Source organism: Thunnus maccoyii, chromosome 1 (genome assembly GCF_910596095.1).
Source record: "Thunnus maccoyii chromosome 1, fThuMac1.1, whole genome shotgun sequence".
Lineage (NCBI taxonomy): Eukaryota > Metazoa > Chordata > Actinopteri > Scombriformes > Scombridae > Thunnus > Thunnus maccoyii.
Window position 1 is genome coordinate 17,462,604 of NC_056533.1, and position 15,767 is coordinate 17,478,370.

The 15,767-nt window shown below is 39.0% G+C and overlaps 1 protein-coding gene across 2 annotated transcripts; it reads right to left on the reverse strand.

Annotated features, from left to right (window-relative positions):
• Nucleotides 1-2,306: 2,306 nt before the first annotated feature.
• On the reverse strand, nucleotides 2,307-14,492 carry LOC121902804 (hexokinase HKDC1-like). Of its 2 annotated transcripts, XM_042420006.1 has the most exons (21): nucleotides 14,450-14,492; nucleotides 13,652-13,814; nucleotides 13,364-13,521; nucleotides 13,021-13,143; nucleotides 12,689-12,784; nucleotides 11,897-11,996; nucleotides 10,990-11,173; nucleotides 10,725-10,880; nucleotides 10,412-10,645; nucleotides 9,796-9,937; nucleotides 9,525-9,681; nucleotides 8,544-8,692; nucleotides 6,848-6,967; nucleotides 6,559-6,654; nucleotides 6,093-6,192; nucleotides 5,715-5,827; nucleotides 5,470-5,603; nucleotides 5,096-5,251; nucleotides 4,848-4,935; nucleotides 3,774-3,919; nucleotides 2,307-3,582 (listed from the first exon to the last, which is right to left on the reverse strand). In XM_042420006.1, exons 2-21 carry the CDS (start codon nucleotides 13,791-13,793, stop codon nucleotides 3,447-3,449), a joined length of 2,730 nt encoding a protein of 909 aa, XP_042275940.1. In that variant the 5' UTR covers nucleotides 13,794-13,814; nucleotides 14,450-14,492; the 3' UTR covers nucleotides 2,307-3,446. The 2 variants fall into 2 exon arrangements, with proteins under 2 accessions (XP_042275940.1, XP_042275941.1); XM_042420007.1 differs by lacking the exons at nucleotides 11,897-11,996; nucleotides 12,689-12,784; nucleotides 13,021-13,143; ... (1 more) ...; nucleotides 13,652-13,814; nucleotides 14,450-14,492 and having other exon boundaries at nucleotides 10,990-11,214.
• Nucleotides 14,493-15,767: the final 1,275 nt, after the last annotated feature.

Below are 15,767 nucleotides of genomic sequence, written 5' to 3' on the forward strand. Positions count from 1 at the left end.
CAAAATGATAAAAGCCTTTTGGAAACTACAGAAACTTTTAAGAAAAATTTTAAGGAAGACAGTGAGAGAAACAAAGTAAAAAAAAAAGGCGTGGAATATCTGCTGTGAGAAAGCCTGTTCAATCTGCAGATCTTTCTCTTCAGTCTGTCTAAATTACAGGGCAATAACAATTAACCACCTGTTAGGGTCTCTTTCATTCTCACATTGTTCACATTCTCACATTGTTAGCTGTGCCAGCTGAAGCAACAGGGCAGCATATTTTGTATTACAGATAAATCCATGCCAGTTACCGGTAGCCACCCTGCTACAGACTGATAACAGTAAAGTTAACTGCCAGCACAACACAGCACAGAAAACTAGCTGCCAACTGGTGTGGTGGATCTCTGCATCATCAAGTTACATGACAAGATACAATATTTCCTCCATCATCCATTTCCAGAATATCTTAATGAGCTTTCCCATGTGTCTCTCTCCATCTCTCATTCCTCACACCTCCAGCAGCAATATCAACTAATCCCACATCTCCATGTCTGAATTGATAATCCCAGAAGTGCTAGCTCCTCCAGATTATCATACTGGCAATATGTTTGAATAAGTGTATATTATTTTGTTACCTTCATTAATAAAGCTTTCCCATGATCCAGCTGTGCCGGCATCCAGCAGTTGTCACCAAAGTGATATTTTGAGGCGTTGCGGTGTCTCATTCTTCCCCTGTCCTCAGATCCTGGCTTCAAGCTACAATTCATTGTAACTGGGGAAAATGAATCAGGGTATGAGATATAAAAATGAAAGTTCAATGAAAACAACTGTATATCGAAAAGAAAATAGAGAATCCCACAGGAACAGGGCCAGCGCTTGTCCTTTTGTAGGTCCTGAAGAACCAGCGGCTCAACTCTGCCCATTTACTGGTGACCATTTCTGTGTTTGTGTGTGTGTCAAAGCTCTTATTGTTGTTTTACAGGGGAGACAAAGACCCACACCCACACACTCGCAAAGACTCGGACACACACACACAAAGAAAGTGGCTATATAATAAGACTCACACACCTTGCTCCCTGAGGAATGCTCATTCAAGGTTTTTCAAACTGGCTAAATTAAAAAAAGGATGTGCAGTAAAAGACAGAATGTACATCATTGTGGAGGAAGGTTATACAGGATGTAAAGATAAAGACAGAAAGGGGAAATGGAAAGGACAACAGTGACAGAACATGAGAGGAAAAGAGAGCCTCTGTATCAGTCACTGCAACGCTCTGTGCTGCACGAGCTGCAGATTCAGCAGCCCAGCTGTGTTCGTGTGTTGCTGCACTGAAGCTGCAGTGTCAGTGTATGTGTGATTTAACTGTGGAGCTACTAGGTCACTACTAGGACAGTGTGGGATTACTGTGCTGTGTCTGTGTGTGTACGTGTGTGTGTGTGTGCAGGTGGGTGTGTCCATGTGTGTGACGTAGCCCTCATGGTAGCATTGTAACATGTTAATCCCTGACAGATTAGCTACTGTTTCATTCCTGTTAGCACACAGCCTTTCTCATTATATTTCCTTCCTTCTCTCCTTTCTTTAATTCTTTCTAATTTGTTTCTGTCCTTCCTTTACTCCTTTCTCAGTGCTTTTCTATATAGCTTACACTCAGCTGCTTTTTTCCTACCTTCTTTCATCTTCAACACATCATCTAATCTATCATGAATGGATTAGCATAAGAACACTGATCGTTGCACTGCTCATTCATTTCCTAGTATTGATAGATCAGTAGTTCAAGATTGTAATGCAATTTATAAACACTAGTTATAATATTTGCCTTACACATTCACTGGAAACATGTGCACGACCTCTTAGTTCAGGCCCTCAGACTGAAATTTTATCAACAATACTAAAACACTCTTCAGCTCACTTCAAACAACACTAAAATGTTCTCTATAATGTTGGTGGATTTGTCCGTGTTTCTGCCTGTACTGTTATTTCAGCATGTACAACATAGATAAAAACACAGGCAGATGGGCAAGGATCCAGTCAGACAGATAAAGCAGACAGACAAAATAACTAAAATGACACAGATGCACCGACAGACAGACAGAGTGGAAAGACAGACAGGCGATCACAAGGACAGAGAGTCAGTCCAGAGTGACAGAACAGAGCGGTGCTTGTTTTTTATTGTTGTGAAATGTGGTCAGCAGCATTCCAATCCTCCTCCTGCCCTTCATCAATACCGAGATATTGCTCTCTCTCGCTCTCTCTCTCTCTCACACACACACATTTTTTTTTCCATTTTGTAATTTTCTTTGTCTCTTATTTATCCAACACACACCATATCTTCTAAATAGACTGACATTTACATATTTTAAAAAAATAATTTATTAAATTATTTTGTAGGAATCATCTGGTTCTAACAGATTATGAACTAAATTACTGATACAACTTAGTGTGTTGTAAAATATATATATATATATAGAAATACTTCAAACACAGTACAAACACAGCAAGACTGACACAAAAGTGACATCTTTGTTTTTTCGTATTAGATTACCCAGCTATTTGTATAATTTGCTGATAATTTGAGTTTTTAGTCAATACTGTAAAAAACAAAAACAAAAACAAATACAAAAACAAAAAATTAAATGAGAACACATTGTAAGGAGGCAGCATGTGAATGTCTGAGGACAAGCAAAGATCTTCAGCGGACCACACACATGTACAGTATGGTCACATTTTGACAATTGAAGCTAGCCGTGGTAAATATCATGACAGCTGATTATAACATTATGGTTTGGTCTCACATCAAGCGCTAACTTTGAGTAGTTTGCAGGATGTGATTTTTTTAAAATGAGTATACTTTCTTTTGCTCAGCCCTGGTATCAGAGGCACAGAGTGTAATCAGTGCATGGCTAACATTAGCATGAGACCGTGCAGCTGTGTGTGTGACACCTTTCCCATGGCTGACTGGGTAGTTGATTGGAAAGTGGAGGGCTTTGGTTTAAAATCTTGAGTGAGGAAACCAAATATTTTTGCTGGGCCAGTATATTGAAATTTAGACGCACTTCGGATGGGCCTTTCAAGGGACAAATAAGAAAATTTTCACTAAGTAGTAAACATCATAGCAATGACTTCTATCAGGTTCTGAGCACTGATTAAGGGAAGTGAGCTTTAGAACAAAAAGTGTTGACAAATTTAGTTTTATAAAAATCCAGTTCTTTAAACATTATTAGGGACAAGGATTTTATCCCTGGCAGCAGTGCTTCTGGCTTGGTTGGGTGCAACATACAGCACAAATGGCTGTTTGTGTGTGGGAAGCCTGTGAGGGATCATGCAACAAACACATCTGCATATGTTCCGCCCTTCAGGTGAAGCTCCTTGCTTTCAGGTGAAAAGAAGCGGCTGGTGAATCCATTTGTATAGGATGAGAGTCTGCAGCTCTTGCAGACCAGCAACTGATGTTAGCAGCCCTTATGGGAAGTTACATGTCCTGCTTCTGTCTGGCCACAGCTGTGATGAGGGCGGCACCTTTCCCGCTGCCCTCTTCTGATGGGAGGAAGGTCACATCACACTGAGGAGCCAAAACACTGGTAGTCTCTTGGAGGACTTTAGAAAAACTGCAAACAGCATCAGAAGAAAAAAAATAGTTTAGTTTTTATAAAGTTATTTGAAGATATTAAATCGAGTGTAAAACTCGAACACAAACAACAAGATGTTTAATTGAACTGAATCATTGTTAATGTGATTGGAGCCTGCAGAACACTATCACAATGACAAATAATATAAATAAATAATAATGATAACGCACTGTGGATGTAGTTTGTAGAGTGCCCCATCTACCCCCACAGTGATGTTCAGATGGTCCAGGCCACGATTCTCTCTCATCTTATCGACCACGGCTGCCATTCCTGCCCCACACAGCTGAGCTGCGCGACGTGACACTGCTCCACATACCTATATAACAATGACAGCCTTTATCATTATTGCAACACTTAACAGTCTGTTGGTGCCACAGTTTGGAGCTAGACAATGTCATATTGCTCCACAAATCAGTGCAAAAGGTATTACCAAATGAGGTTGCAACAGAGAACATGATTTTCTGAGCATTGTACTAGGACAAAATTTAAACTCTTAACCTTTTTTCCTGCCATTTTAGACACTTTTGGGACAAGAAATAGGCTAGCGGGGGGCAGAATTATGCTATAAACGCTTACTTTTAATAGTTCTTCACAAGGCTCTGAAGTTTCAAGTGGTACATTATCATCTAAACTCTCCCTGTAGTGAACTAATAGACCTTTTTCACACATTTTGACATGACATGACAGGAAAAGCACAAGTGTAACTAATAACATTAATGGTGGCTGCATCACCTTATGTGTAGAAGGCATAATGAATGTTATTTGTTACACCTGTGTTCTTCCTGCAATGACTAATCTAGATATTCCCTGTGAAGAAAGCTTTTTGGTCCTGTACATACGTATGTAATCAACCTTAATGAATTATGACTTATACCTTGTAAATAAAACACAATAAAATATAAAACACAATGAGCCTGTCAATGTTTGAGCTGTCATATAATAACAGAACACTGAACACTGAATACATTATACCTTAAATTTTAGTTTGAGAACACACTGGCACAATAGATGGCTCCAAGTGTCCAATGAAGCCACACTGGTGAACCATCATGCACTATACAAGGGTCATGAATCTGGAGAAACTAAATGCGATTCAGCCATCATCAATGTTATTATTTCATGTGTGCTTTTCCTACTTTGAAATGCTAAATCTAAATCTGTTGTGAAAAAGGTCTATTGTTCACCAAAAAACAGGACGTCTGACTTGTTTTGTGTTAGTTGCTCAACACTTTTCTATCTTCTACCTCTTTGACAATGATGCTGTCGTCACAGGTGCTGTCCAGCCCCAGCTGTTGGAGAATGGATCTGACCTGCAGTAAAGCCAGGCGGTCACTAGAAGGAGACGGCACAGTTACACAAACTAAAGCAACATCACAGTCATATAGGTGCATGTGTGTGGTGATGTGGTGGCATAAGCAGATTTAAAAGACATTATTGAGTATTGGACAAAGCTTTTATTCACACACACACAGACAGACATGGTTTTACCTACCTCTCTATTTGTGACAGATATTTAGTTTGGAATATTCCAGGTGTTTTTAAAGGTTCAGTGACGTGTCCTCTGAACAACAAACCTCCTCTGGTTAAATCCAAGAGCACCTGACGGACAACTTCACCTAAATACATCCCACTGGTCAGCTTTTCAAACCTGCACACACACAAAAACACATATTATTTGTGACCACGTGAACAAGTTACAGGCTACAGAACAGTTCAGTAGATCTTAAACACACAGAATCACTGGACCATGAGACACACACACACATGCATAAAAGTATGCAAGTTATATGTAACCTGAGAACACAACCACATGATTAACACAAACATTAAAAAACATGTACAGGTATGACAATATGCATTTCTAACCTTTGTTTTCCAGCGTTAACTGAGTTTTGGTCCACCTCAACGTCATAAGGTGTGATGATGTCATCCAGCGAACCATCATCACCCAGACCTCCCCACTCTGTGTTTATACACATCCTTCGTATCTTATCATCCTGCTGGGAGAAGAAACCAAAAAATGACGAGGTTAAATGTACCAATTACCACCCAAAAACTCAGTTTTTCACCAGTGAACTAAAACCTTCAGTGTTTTATAAGAGTTCTTTTACCATATCTCCCTGTCGTTCAGGTGTCCCCTCTTCTCTTTCCATTTTTCCTTCCTCTTGTTTGGTCTTCTCAATATTCTTCACTTCCTCCATGTAACAAAGATTACTGCCAGTTCCTTTGAAACAGAGGGACATTGTTGATTTCTGTATCGCATAAAACATGTGCTGATTGTCAAATTCAGTTGCTTTTGATTATAGAGAAAATCCAGTTTACTTAGCAACAGGTTTGTGGTGAACAGTTGCACCAACAACACACTTTAACCCTAAACTTAATTCCAGCTGTAATCTGACAACAAAGACCTAAACCTTCAACAGCACAGTGAAAAACTAACAACCAACCAAAATGTCCTCACTTTTTACAAAAAATGTTCTAATACATACCAGCTATCAGTCCGATTTCACACTGAGGGTCTTCATAGGCACAACTCATCATGGTCCCAACTGTGTCATTGACAACAGCTACTATGTCCAGGTCAAACTCCTATAGACACAAACATATACATAATATGTGTACACAACACACAGACACATACACACATTAATTGATGCAACTGTATAGTCAAATTACTGCAGGATATGTCTTCATAGACACAAAAACACATGCATACATGCTTTTATCACCCAACATCCAAGTAAATGTTTGTATATTCACAGTTTATAACAATAGCTGTGATTCCTGATTCCTGAAATTCTGTCAAAAGGATGTCCCATTATTCCTCTTCATAATTTGGTGAAAGACAGTTTTGTGCATCTGGCAGGGTTATTGTCCAAATATGTAAAGAGTGCAGCATTATTCTTTCACCTCAGTGGACAAAACCCAGGTCATCTTTATAAAACTCAGACTCACGTTGCGTCTCTTAATGGCCTCCCTCAGCATGCCGACAACATCATGTCCTTCACAGTCTGTGGCCTTGTAGCCTTTGGTCCAGCTCACCAATGTGCCCTGCAGGACATACAAAGGTTGCAAAAAGTTACAAGGTTGATATTTTTCTTTCTTTTTGTCTTTTTGGTTTCATAACTGGTTGATGATTGGCTTTCATTCTCATGAGAAAAAGGATTCTGTACATGTAACAAACCCTGACATAAGTGAACTAAAACCCACAGTACAGAAAAGACAGTCTGATGTCCATGCTCACCGTGTCAATAGCTGTCTGCTCACAGGGGAAAGAGAAGGTGAAGCCTGCAGGAAGATGAGCGTTCTTCATTCCCATGTAGTCCAGGAAGTCACTGATACACTGCACTATGTGATCAAACAACTACAGACAGACACAGAGAGACAGAGACAGAAAATCTGTTTACTTAAATTCCAGGACTGTTTTTATTCCACCCTGATTTAGCTCCTTTTGGACTTTGAAAACACACACACTAATAATGTATTGTCACAGGTGAATATAGTGTCAATTACTATAAAAAGGTTATTGAGAGCACATACATTTGGAATGTACATTATGCCCTCAAAGACACTTTATGGAAGTAGGTTCATCGGTATGTGTCAGGCTATTACCATTATAATTCCAACAAAAATACTAAATAGAGAGGAATGAATATGTTGTAGGGCTGCAACTAACAATTATTTTTATTATCATTTAATCTGTCGATTATTTTCTTGATTAATTAATTAGTCATTTGGTCCGTAACATGTCAGAAAATGGTGAAAAATGTTGATCTCTGTTTCTCCAAGCCCAAGGTGCAACCTCAAATATCTTGTTTTGTCCCAGCCAACAGTCCACAACCCAAAGATATTCAGTTTACTGTCATAGAAGACTAAAGAAGCCAGAAAATATACACATTTGAGAAGCTGGAACAAGAGAATTTTTGCATTTTTTTCTATAAAAAAATGACCCAAAACCATGATTGATTATCAAAATAGTTGATTAATTAACCAATCCTTGCAGCTCTGTTACTCTATGTTGTATGTTTACTAAGATAAAGAGACCTTCTGCACAGTCTGACTTCACTATCCTCTTGGCATTTAGTCTTTGTAATTAATCTTTGCTTAATTATATCAAAACATTATTAATATTTTCTGCTTTGGATGTTCTTGCTTACTTGACTGAATGTTGCCATACATCGTGGTTATAGTACAACTCAAATTTTTGCCAGTAGACCGGCATCAACAGTTATCTAGTAATCTGTTATCATGATAAAATAATAATATGAATGGTTTGCAGGGGAGAGAAAGTGTACAAAAAAGCCATAAACAAGTGGTAATTATTGGCTAATGTTTAGTTCTGTATTATGCCTTCAGCAGGACGTTAGTATTAGAGGATACAATTCAGAACCATCTGTTGTGAGCTTTTTGTTATCGGATGGGCTTTATCTATTTTTGTATGGTTAATTCATTCAGTATGCGTACAAAAAGGGTCTCACACTCTGGCTCCATGTGCATTTCTCTTTTATTAAGATGACATTTTGGCCCTCAGGCCTTCTTCAAGATCAACAATCAAGACTGATTGATGGTTATTGATCTTGAAGAAGGCCTGAGGGCTGAAACGTCATCTTAATAAAAGAGAAATGCACATGGAGCCAGAGTGTGAGACACTTTTTTCCTACTCTCAAGTCTACTTCCAGTGAGCAACACCGCACTACAACCCTTGCTGTGTGTTACTTTTCCATTATATAATTTCTCTTACAGCCTTTTCTTTATGACCCTATGTCATACCACTATTGCTATTACTACTTAAAATACTAATTAACTTCCATAAATGAAAATAATTCACTAAAACCAACTAAGTTTCATGTGTTCTGTGTGCCTATCAGTACTAGTCTGTCTGTCTTCATTATTTAAAACTAAAAAAGCTAACAGTACATCTGTGTGTGTGTGTGTCCTACCTCTTCTCCAGTTCCCTGCATTATCTCCAGTGGTATGGTGTAGATCTTATGGTAGAGTCTTGAGTTCTGTTGCAGACCTTTTTTAAAGTCCACCAGCAGAGTCCTGAAGTTGGTTCCTCCCAGATCCAAGGCTAGGTATTTCCCACGCTCTTGAAAATCACAAAAAGTAAGCTTATTGATTACATAATTCACTTAAATTAAGTTAAATTTGTTCATCCTCTTGTGGGCTATTACAAAAGGGTAACACTTTAAGTCTCCCTATTCAGCATTTATAACCAGTATATAAACATTAAATAAATGGTTTATAACACACTATAATGTAGTTATAAGCAGATTTAAGTGTTTATTAATGAACAGTAATTGTCAACAATCACAACTTCTCCTATGAATGTATATTTTATATTATTACAATTGTGTTTAACTATATTTACTTTCATTATCTGTTTATACACCAGCCTCCACTAATGGATGCCCAGTAGGGCCGCAACTTGATGATTATTTACATTATAAATTAATATGCCAATTATTTTCTCAATTAATCGTTTGATCTATAAAATGTCAGAAAAATAGTGAAAAATTACTGTTATAATTTCCCAGAGTCACAGGTGACATTTTTAGATGTCTTATTTTGTCCGACCAAATAACTCAAATATATTCAGTTTACTAAATGTATGACAAAGAACAGCATTAAATCATCATATCTGAGAAGTTGAAAATAGCTAATTTTGGTCAATTTTGCTTAAAAATGACAAATGATTATTTGATTATCCAAAGAGTTGCAGATTAATTTTCTGTCAATCAACTAATTGATTAATTGACTAATTATTGCAGCTCTGGTGCCCACAGGAAGCGTTAAAGCTGATTACAACTACATTATAGACTGTTTCCAACTGTTTATATACTGCTTATAAATGCTAAATAGGGAAACTTAAAGTTAAGTGTTGCTGTGCCAAAACCAACAGTGGTGTTTTATTTTCTGACCTGTGCCGTCAGGTGTGTGGTACACAAAAGAAGGCAGCATCTTGATGCCTGAAGATATTTTACTCTTGAGTCCCGCCTCCAGCCCCGCCCTCATCCTGGCCTTGACCAATTGGAGCTGCTCTTGATTCAGTCTGAAGGGAGACAGTGTCTCATCCACCTGGAATACAGGTGAGATAATCACATATGTGAGCATTACTGGTGATTTTGTGTACACCTGTGAAGACATATACCACACAACACACACACACACACACACTCACACCAACCTAACCTTTCTCCTCTGTGATGCCAGTCGTTGGGCGACTGCTGCTACCAAGGCAGCTCCTTTGCTGCTGCCGCTGTCTGACAGGACGAATCTGACATGGCACTCAGGAAGCAACCTCCTCACCACTTTATGGAGACGTTTAGGATACCTGAAATGGAGGGAATGCAATGTTTAACCTTTGGTGACCTCTACTGGTAATGTGCAGGAGCTGCAACAACAACACACATTACTGGTTTCAGCGGAGTATCCAAATTATATTTTAAATAGTCTCAACACCGTGACCACTGAGATGGATAATTCAAACTGTATCTAAATTATTTTATATATGTTTAGCAAGCTGTTCAATTATATACATAGAAGTAGTAAATATTGCTAATTAGCGGTACTTTCTGATCAGCATGATTAGTTATTTTTGGCAAGTTTCAAGGCAAAAGAAGACATAGAGCTGGAACAAGCAACAAGATTCCTGCTCAAGAATCTCAGACTGTGAATAATATCTCAGATGAGTCCAAACTTGTTTTTATTTCAGATAAAAAAAGTTGTATGTTTCTTTTTTTCTGTTGATTTTTACTGTGCTGGCATGTGAATATGATTATTGGTGACTATTTCTTTAAAAACTTACTGTGGGTGCATCTTGTACAAAGTTCCATCCATGCCTACAGTGATCCTCAATTTCCTCAAATTCCGGTTTTGTTTGATTCGAGTCAAGATAGCAGCCAGTCCTGCAGCCACTAGATTTGAGGACCTGAAGGACACGATGGTGCTGACATGTTGAACAGCAATGCAGTCGTCAGGCGATGGGGTCAAATCAAGCTCAGTGAGAATGTCTCTGGTGTTCTTCAGGCCATTTTTGTACCTGAGAAAGATGGACATTTATAGTTTCTTACTGTTTTCAGACAGATGGAGTTTGACACAGAAAGAAAAAGATAACTTACTCCTCCATGGCTGCCACATGTGCAGTGGTTATCTTCCCCTTGGTCTTTAGAGCATTAGACACATGTCCATCAAACAGCAGTCCCAGTTTAGCCATCTTTAATACAACCAGCCTCACCAGCTCACCCAGATACATCCCACTGACCATCTTCTCAAAGCTAGAACACGGAAAGAAATATGGAAACAGAGAAACAGCAGGAATGAAGGTTGATATAGCGTCACTCGTGCTGTTCCATATCATGAAAAAGACAAAGCTGCTTTTCCTACAGTTGTTTTCCAGGGTTGTTGGACGCTGCATCGACATCTCTGTCAAACTCAGTGATGAAATCTTTCAGAGCCCCGTCATCTCCAAAGGCTCCCCACTCAGTGTTCACACACATCCTGCCCTCGTCGCCCTCCACCAGGTCAACATGACGTAGCTCCTCCATGTAGCATGCATTGGTTCCTGTACCTAAACACCCAAACAGACAGGATATTAATGTAATTATAGTCTTAACCCTCATCATATCTTGCCAAACATACACCAACCTTAAAATGGTCCTAATCGTAAACTAACCTTAATTTAAACCAAAACTAGTTTAATTTATATTGTAATCTAAACCTCTAACCCCAAAAACAAACCATAAACATAATCCTTGCAAAAGTGAGGACAGGCCAAGTGTGCACATATATGATGCACTACAAGAAGAAGCAGCAATGTGGCAACAGGTACATTCAAATTTTGAAACTGTATAATTTCATTATCATGTTCAAATATGCAAATTTTGGCCATGATATGAACACTATGAACACACCATTACCGCTAAAATATAATGGTTTTGGTGGATACTGATGTATTAGTCAGAGTGAGAGATAATGCAGGACAATATGATGGTTCTGCAATTAAAACAAACTTTTGTGAGGCTTAGAAAAGTGTTAGTTTAACTCATAATGTATAATTTTTGAGTCTGTGGTTTGTTTAGTTGTTGCATTGTTTTACTGTATTACTGTTTTTGGTCCACCACCTATATACATAAAAAATAAAGATGGAAGATATAACTGATGAAATATTACAAAAACACACCCACACACTTAACAAAACACACTGAAGTTAGATAGATAATAGATGAATGTAGATTTACAGCTGCCTTAACACAGCTACAGTGAACAATATGAATTATATAATAATACTCACCAATGATGAGTCCAACTTCACAGTACCGGTCATCAAAACCACAGGTCATCATGGTCGCCACAGTGTCATTAACCATGGCTAACACCTCTACATCCATACCCTGCAGAGTGAGTTACAGAGTGATGAACCAGGTTATAAGTAATGTCAACTACAGTACATAGTAGATAATAAGTCGTGTCTGCAATGTGATAATCTGCATTTTTTCACTTTATGTTACTGTTCATGTTTGTATCTATTCAGAGGTGACCATATGCATCACTCCGAATAAAACCTTTAAAAAAATCACCCTAATGCACACACACAGTGGTTAAAACTATCTGGCAAAAGTTAAAATGTAAAAATAAAATCTCATACTGTCCTGGTTCTCTACATCAGATTTCAGTACCCCTAATAGTGGAATCTGATTGGATGATGTCAGATATGATCAATATCCAATATCTAAATTACTGAAAGTTTCTTTGGATGGAAGCATCAGCTACACGTCTAAAATAAGCAGTCAATCAAAAGTTATTTCTCATGTATCAGTCAGCCCTCAACAACAGTTCTGTTGAGGGCTGACTGATACATGAGAAATAGTTTGTGGGTAATACTGATAAAGGATAGGTTCTTACATCGGTACTGACATGCCTGTATGCACACTGAAGTTGTTGTTGGTCGCTGCAATTATTCTTTCTGTCCATACTGGATGCAAAGAGATCCCTTCCTATAGACCAACAACCCTTTCAATGCACCTATAGGCATGTCAGTATTGTTTGAAGATAATAATAAAGTAGTGAATATCTGGCGTCCTACCCCTGTTCTGTCAACAGCCTCTCTGAGGACCTGGACCACATCTTTCCCCTGAAGGCCTCGAGCCCGGTAGTTCTTACTCCAGTTTAACAATAATCCCTACAGAGAGAAGAGAAAAGATTAGGTGGTTTCTGTGTGTGTAAAGTTTAAAATGACAAAGCCACCTCTGCTCCCTGGAGCCAGGGGCAGACAGGACATGACAGAAAATATACTCCATCTTGCACAATGATGCAGTCCAAAGGTGTAAAGTCGATCATTACGAGTCCATAAAGGCCAGGATGAGTCATGCAGGGCAGGCCATGAAAATCAGATGGATGAATATAGATTGTTATTACCTGATTCAAGGTGGATTGTTCACAAGGGAAAGAGAAGGTGAAGGCCAGAGGATGTTTCTTCTCCAAACTGATGTTCTTCTCATGCAGGAAGTCCTTTAGAGACTCGGACACATGGTCAAATAACTACACACAGAGAGTGAGACAGATAGAGAGAGAGAGAGACGGTTGAGAAATTATAAACCCCCTTCTCTCTGTTGATGCACCTTCCTCAAACCCCCCCCTACTTCTGCTCTATCCTGCTCCCAAACTGCTCAAATTCAGGTGCTTTTTCTGGTCCCTCTTCAATTTCACCTTCCCTTGTTCCTCTTCCTTTTCACTCCCCCTCTCCTCTTCACCTCCTTACCTCTGTTCCTTTCCCAATGAGAAGCTCCTTAGGTATCGAATAGGTCTTCTCCTCCATCTCCACTCCTCCCCTCCTAATCCCCATGCCCTCTCTCACTTTAACTTGGAGCACTTTAAACTTGGAACCTCCGAGATCCAAGGCCAGAAACTGTCCTTTCTCTGCAGGAGAGGAGGAAAGAGACAAAAAATGTATAATATCTCAAGATTTCATCAACATGGTTTTTGGTAGATTAGATGAATCCCAAACATCAACTTACACTAAAGCCTTTAAGTGTTTGGAAAACATTACCTGATCCGTCCGGAGTGGAGCGGACATGTGTTGGCAGCATCTTCACTGCTGCTGCAGCATTGCTTTCAGCAGAAAGCCCCTTCTTCATTTCAGCCTGGAAACGAGCCGAGATGTCCGTTAGCTGGTCGTCATGGATACGCATGGCATACAGAAACCTGTCCACCTAGAAAAAACGAAAGGAGAGACAGAGGAAACAGACATAAAGAGAAATTAGCCATACTAATTTTTTCTCCGCCGTCGGAGCGAGAGAAAGAAAAGATAGACGCCGAAAAGAGGAAAGAGGGAGAAAAGGTGAGAGTGGGAGTCAGGTAAAGGAGAAGAGCTCTGATGGTTTTCTCCTGGAAATTTGTACCATCACAGCCCGTCCGTCATCTTTTATACACAGGGTCAGGTTCTGATTCTTCATCACAAACCTCATATTTTATTCTCATGGGAAAACTATATCCATAAGATCCAAAACAAACTATTCTGTGAACAGATGTTATGTTCCCAGCCTGAGAAAACAGCTGTTCAAGAGAAACTTCTTTACCCACAAAACAACGTAATAAACAAAGACCCAGTAGATTCTTGGACAGAGTCAAATACACTTTCATCCCTTTTCTTTTTAGACTTTCTGCATTTTGGGTAAAACATCCACATTACATAATACTATCTACTATCTATTATCAATGTTGTGACCATTATGTGGTGACAGTAACTTAATCTACCACATTATTAGGAAATAATACATATAGAATGTGAGCAAGAAAAGCTACAAGTCTTTATAAATTAGCAAAACTCCCTCAAGCTCAGTCGCACCCTGTTTTCTCAGCCAAACTATCACTGTGACAACACGTTTAGAGCACAAGGTCCCTTTGGCCGTGCACCTGCTGGGTGTCACTCTGTATTTGTGTATGAGAGTGAGTGTGTGCAGCTTTGAGTGTGTCAATGCTTTGTCCCTGGGAGAGTGTGCGATGAGCCCATCTGCACAAAGAGAGGAGTAGAGGCGCTGCCTGGGGAAGGATGTTAATCATTGTTCAGGACAGACAAATGGTGACACTTTAACTATTGATTATGGCACCTTAAATAACTTATTACAGCACTGGCTACTGCCTTATCTTGTAGGTCTGTGAAGGTTTCTGGGTCATGGTATATCAAGAAGGGCTACGTGAAAGGGAACTAGACTTGCTTTAGATTCTTGAAGATGTTTCGTCTCTTATCCAAAATGCTTTTTCAGTTGCAAAATGTCTTCAAGAACCTAAAGTCAGATAGCACTTGACACAGCCCTTCTGGGTGTGCTTTATCTTTTAGATTTTGCAAAGGTAGTTGTGTTTTTTAACAACTATCTTTATTATATAATAAAGCCTGCCATAAAAGCCTACAGTGATTGATGCAGCACCAAACAGACAAATTCAATTCTTTGAGCATTTATTGTGAGTGACAAAACCTGTGTTAAACTTGTTATGATTTGCATATACAATGTTTTACAGTAATTATTTCAGCTAAAACAAGGCAATAATGTCTGCAATGTCTGTTCAATTTGAAATTAATTGTTGTACAAATGCATTAAAGTACAACAGTTGCTTAGATTAGGATACTGTGTTCATTTTGCAAATCATTAAGTGCAAACCGAATATTGTCCCGAGAGCTTTTAGTAGACTTTTAGACTTTTAGTATTACTGCAACAGAAACATACAATTAGCTGAGAAGTTGCGTGTTTATTGAGTAATGCTGTGGAGTAGCTCTCACCTTCTTTGTGGGGTCCTCCTGGAGTTTGGAGAAGAAGAAAGAAACAAGATGAACAGCCAACATCTTGATGTACGACACGCCACCAGGAAACTCTTCTAGTTGGTTTGTTGATGAGTTTGTGTTCCTCACACTCCACACACTCCAATGAAATAACGATGAGAAATTTTTTCAGTAGGTGCACATACTAATAAACAGAAAAGTCTGATTTCCTCCTCTCTGTCCCGCTCTGTCTTGTTTTGTTCTCACTGACTGGGTCCACTGAGCAGAGACCAACCTCTGCACCAACTCAATGATTAACCCCTTTCATCATTTCCTCCTCTCTTTATGGCCCAATCCTGACTTCTTTCTAGTTTCACAGTGTCTCTACTGACCTGAGCTACACCTTTAT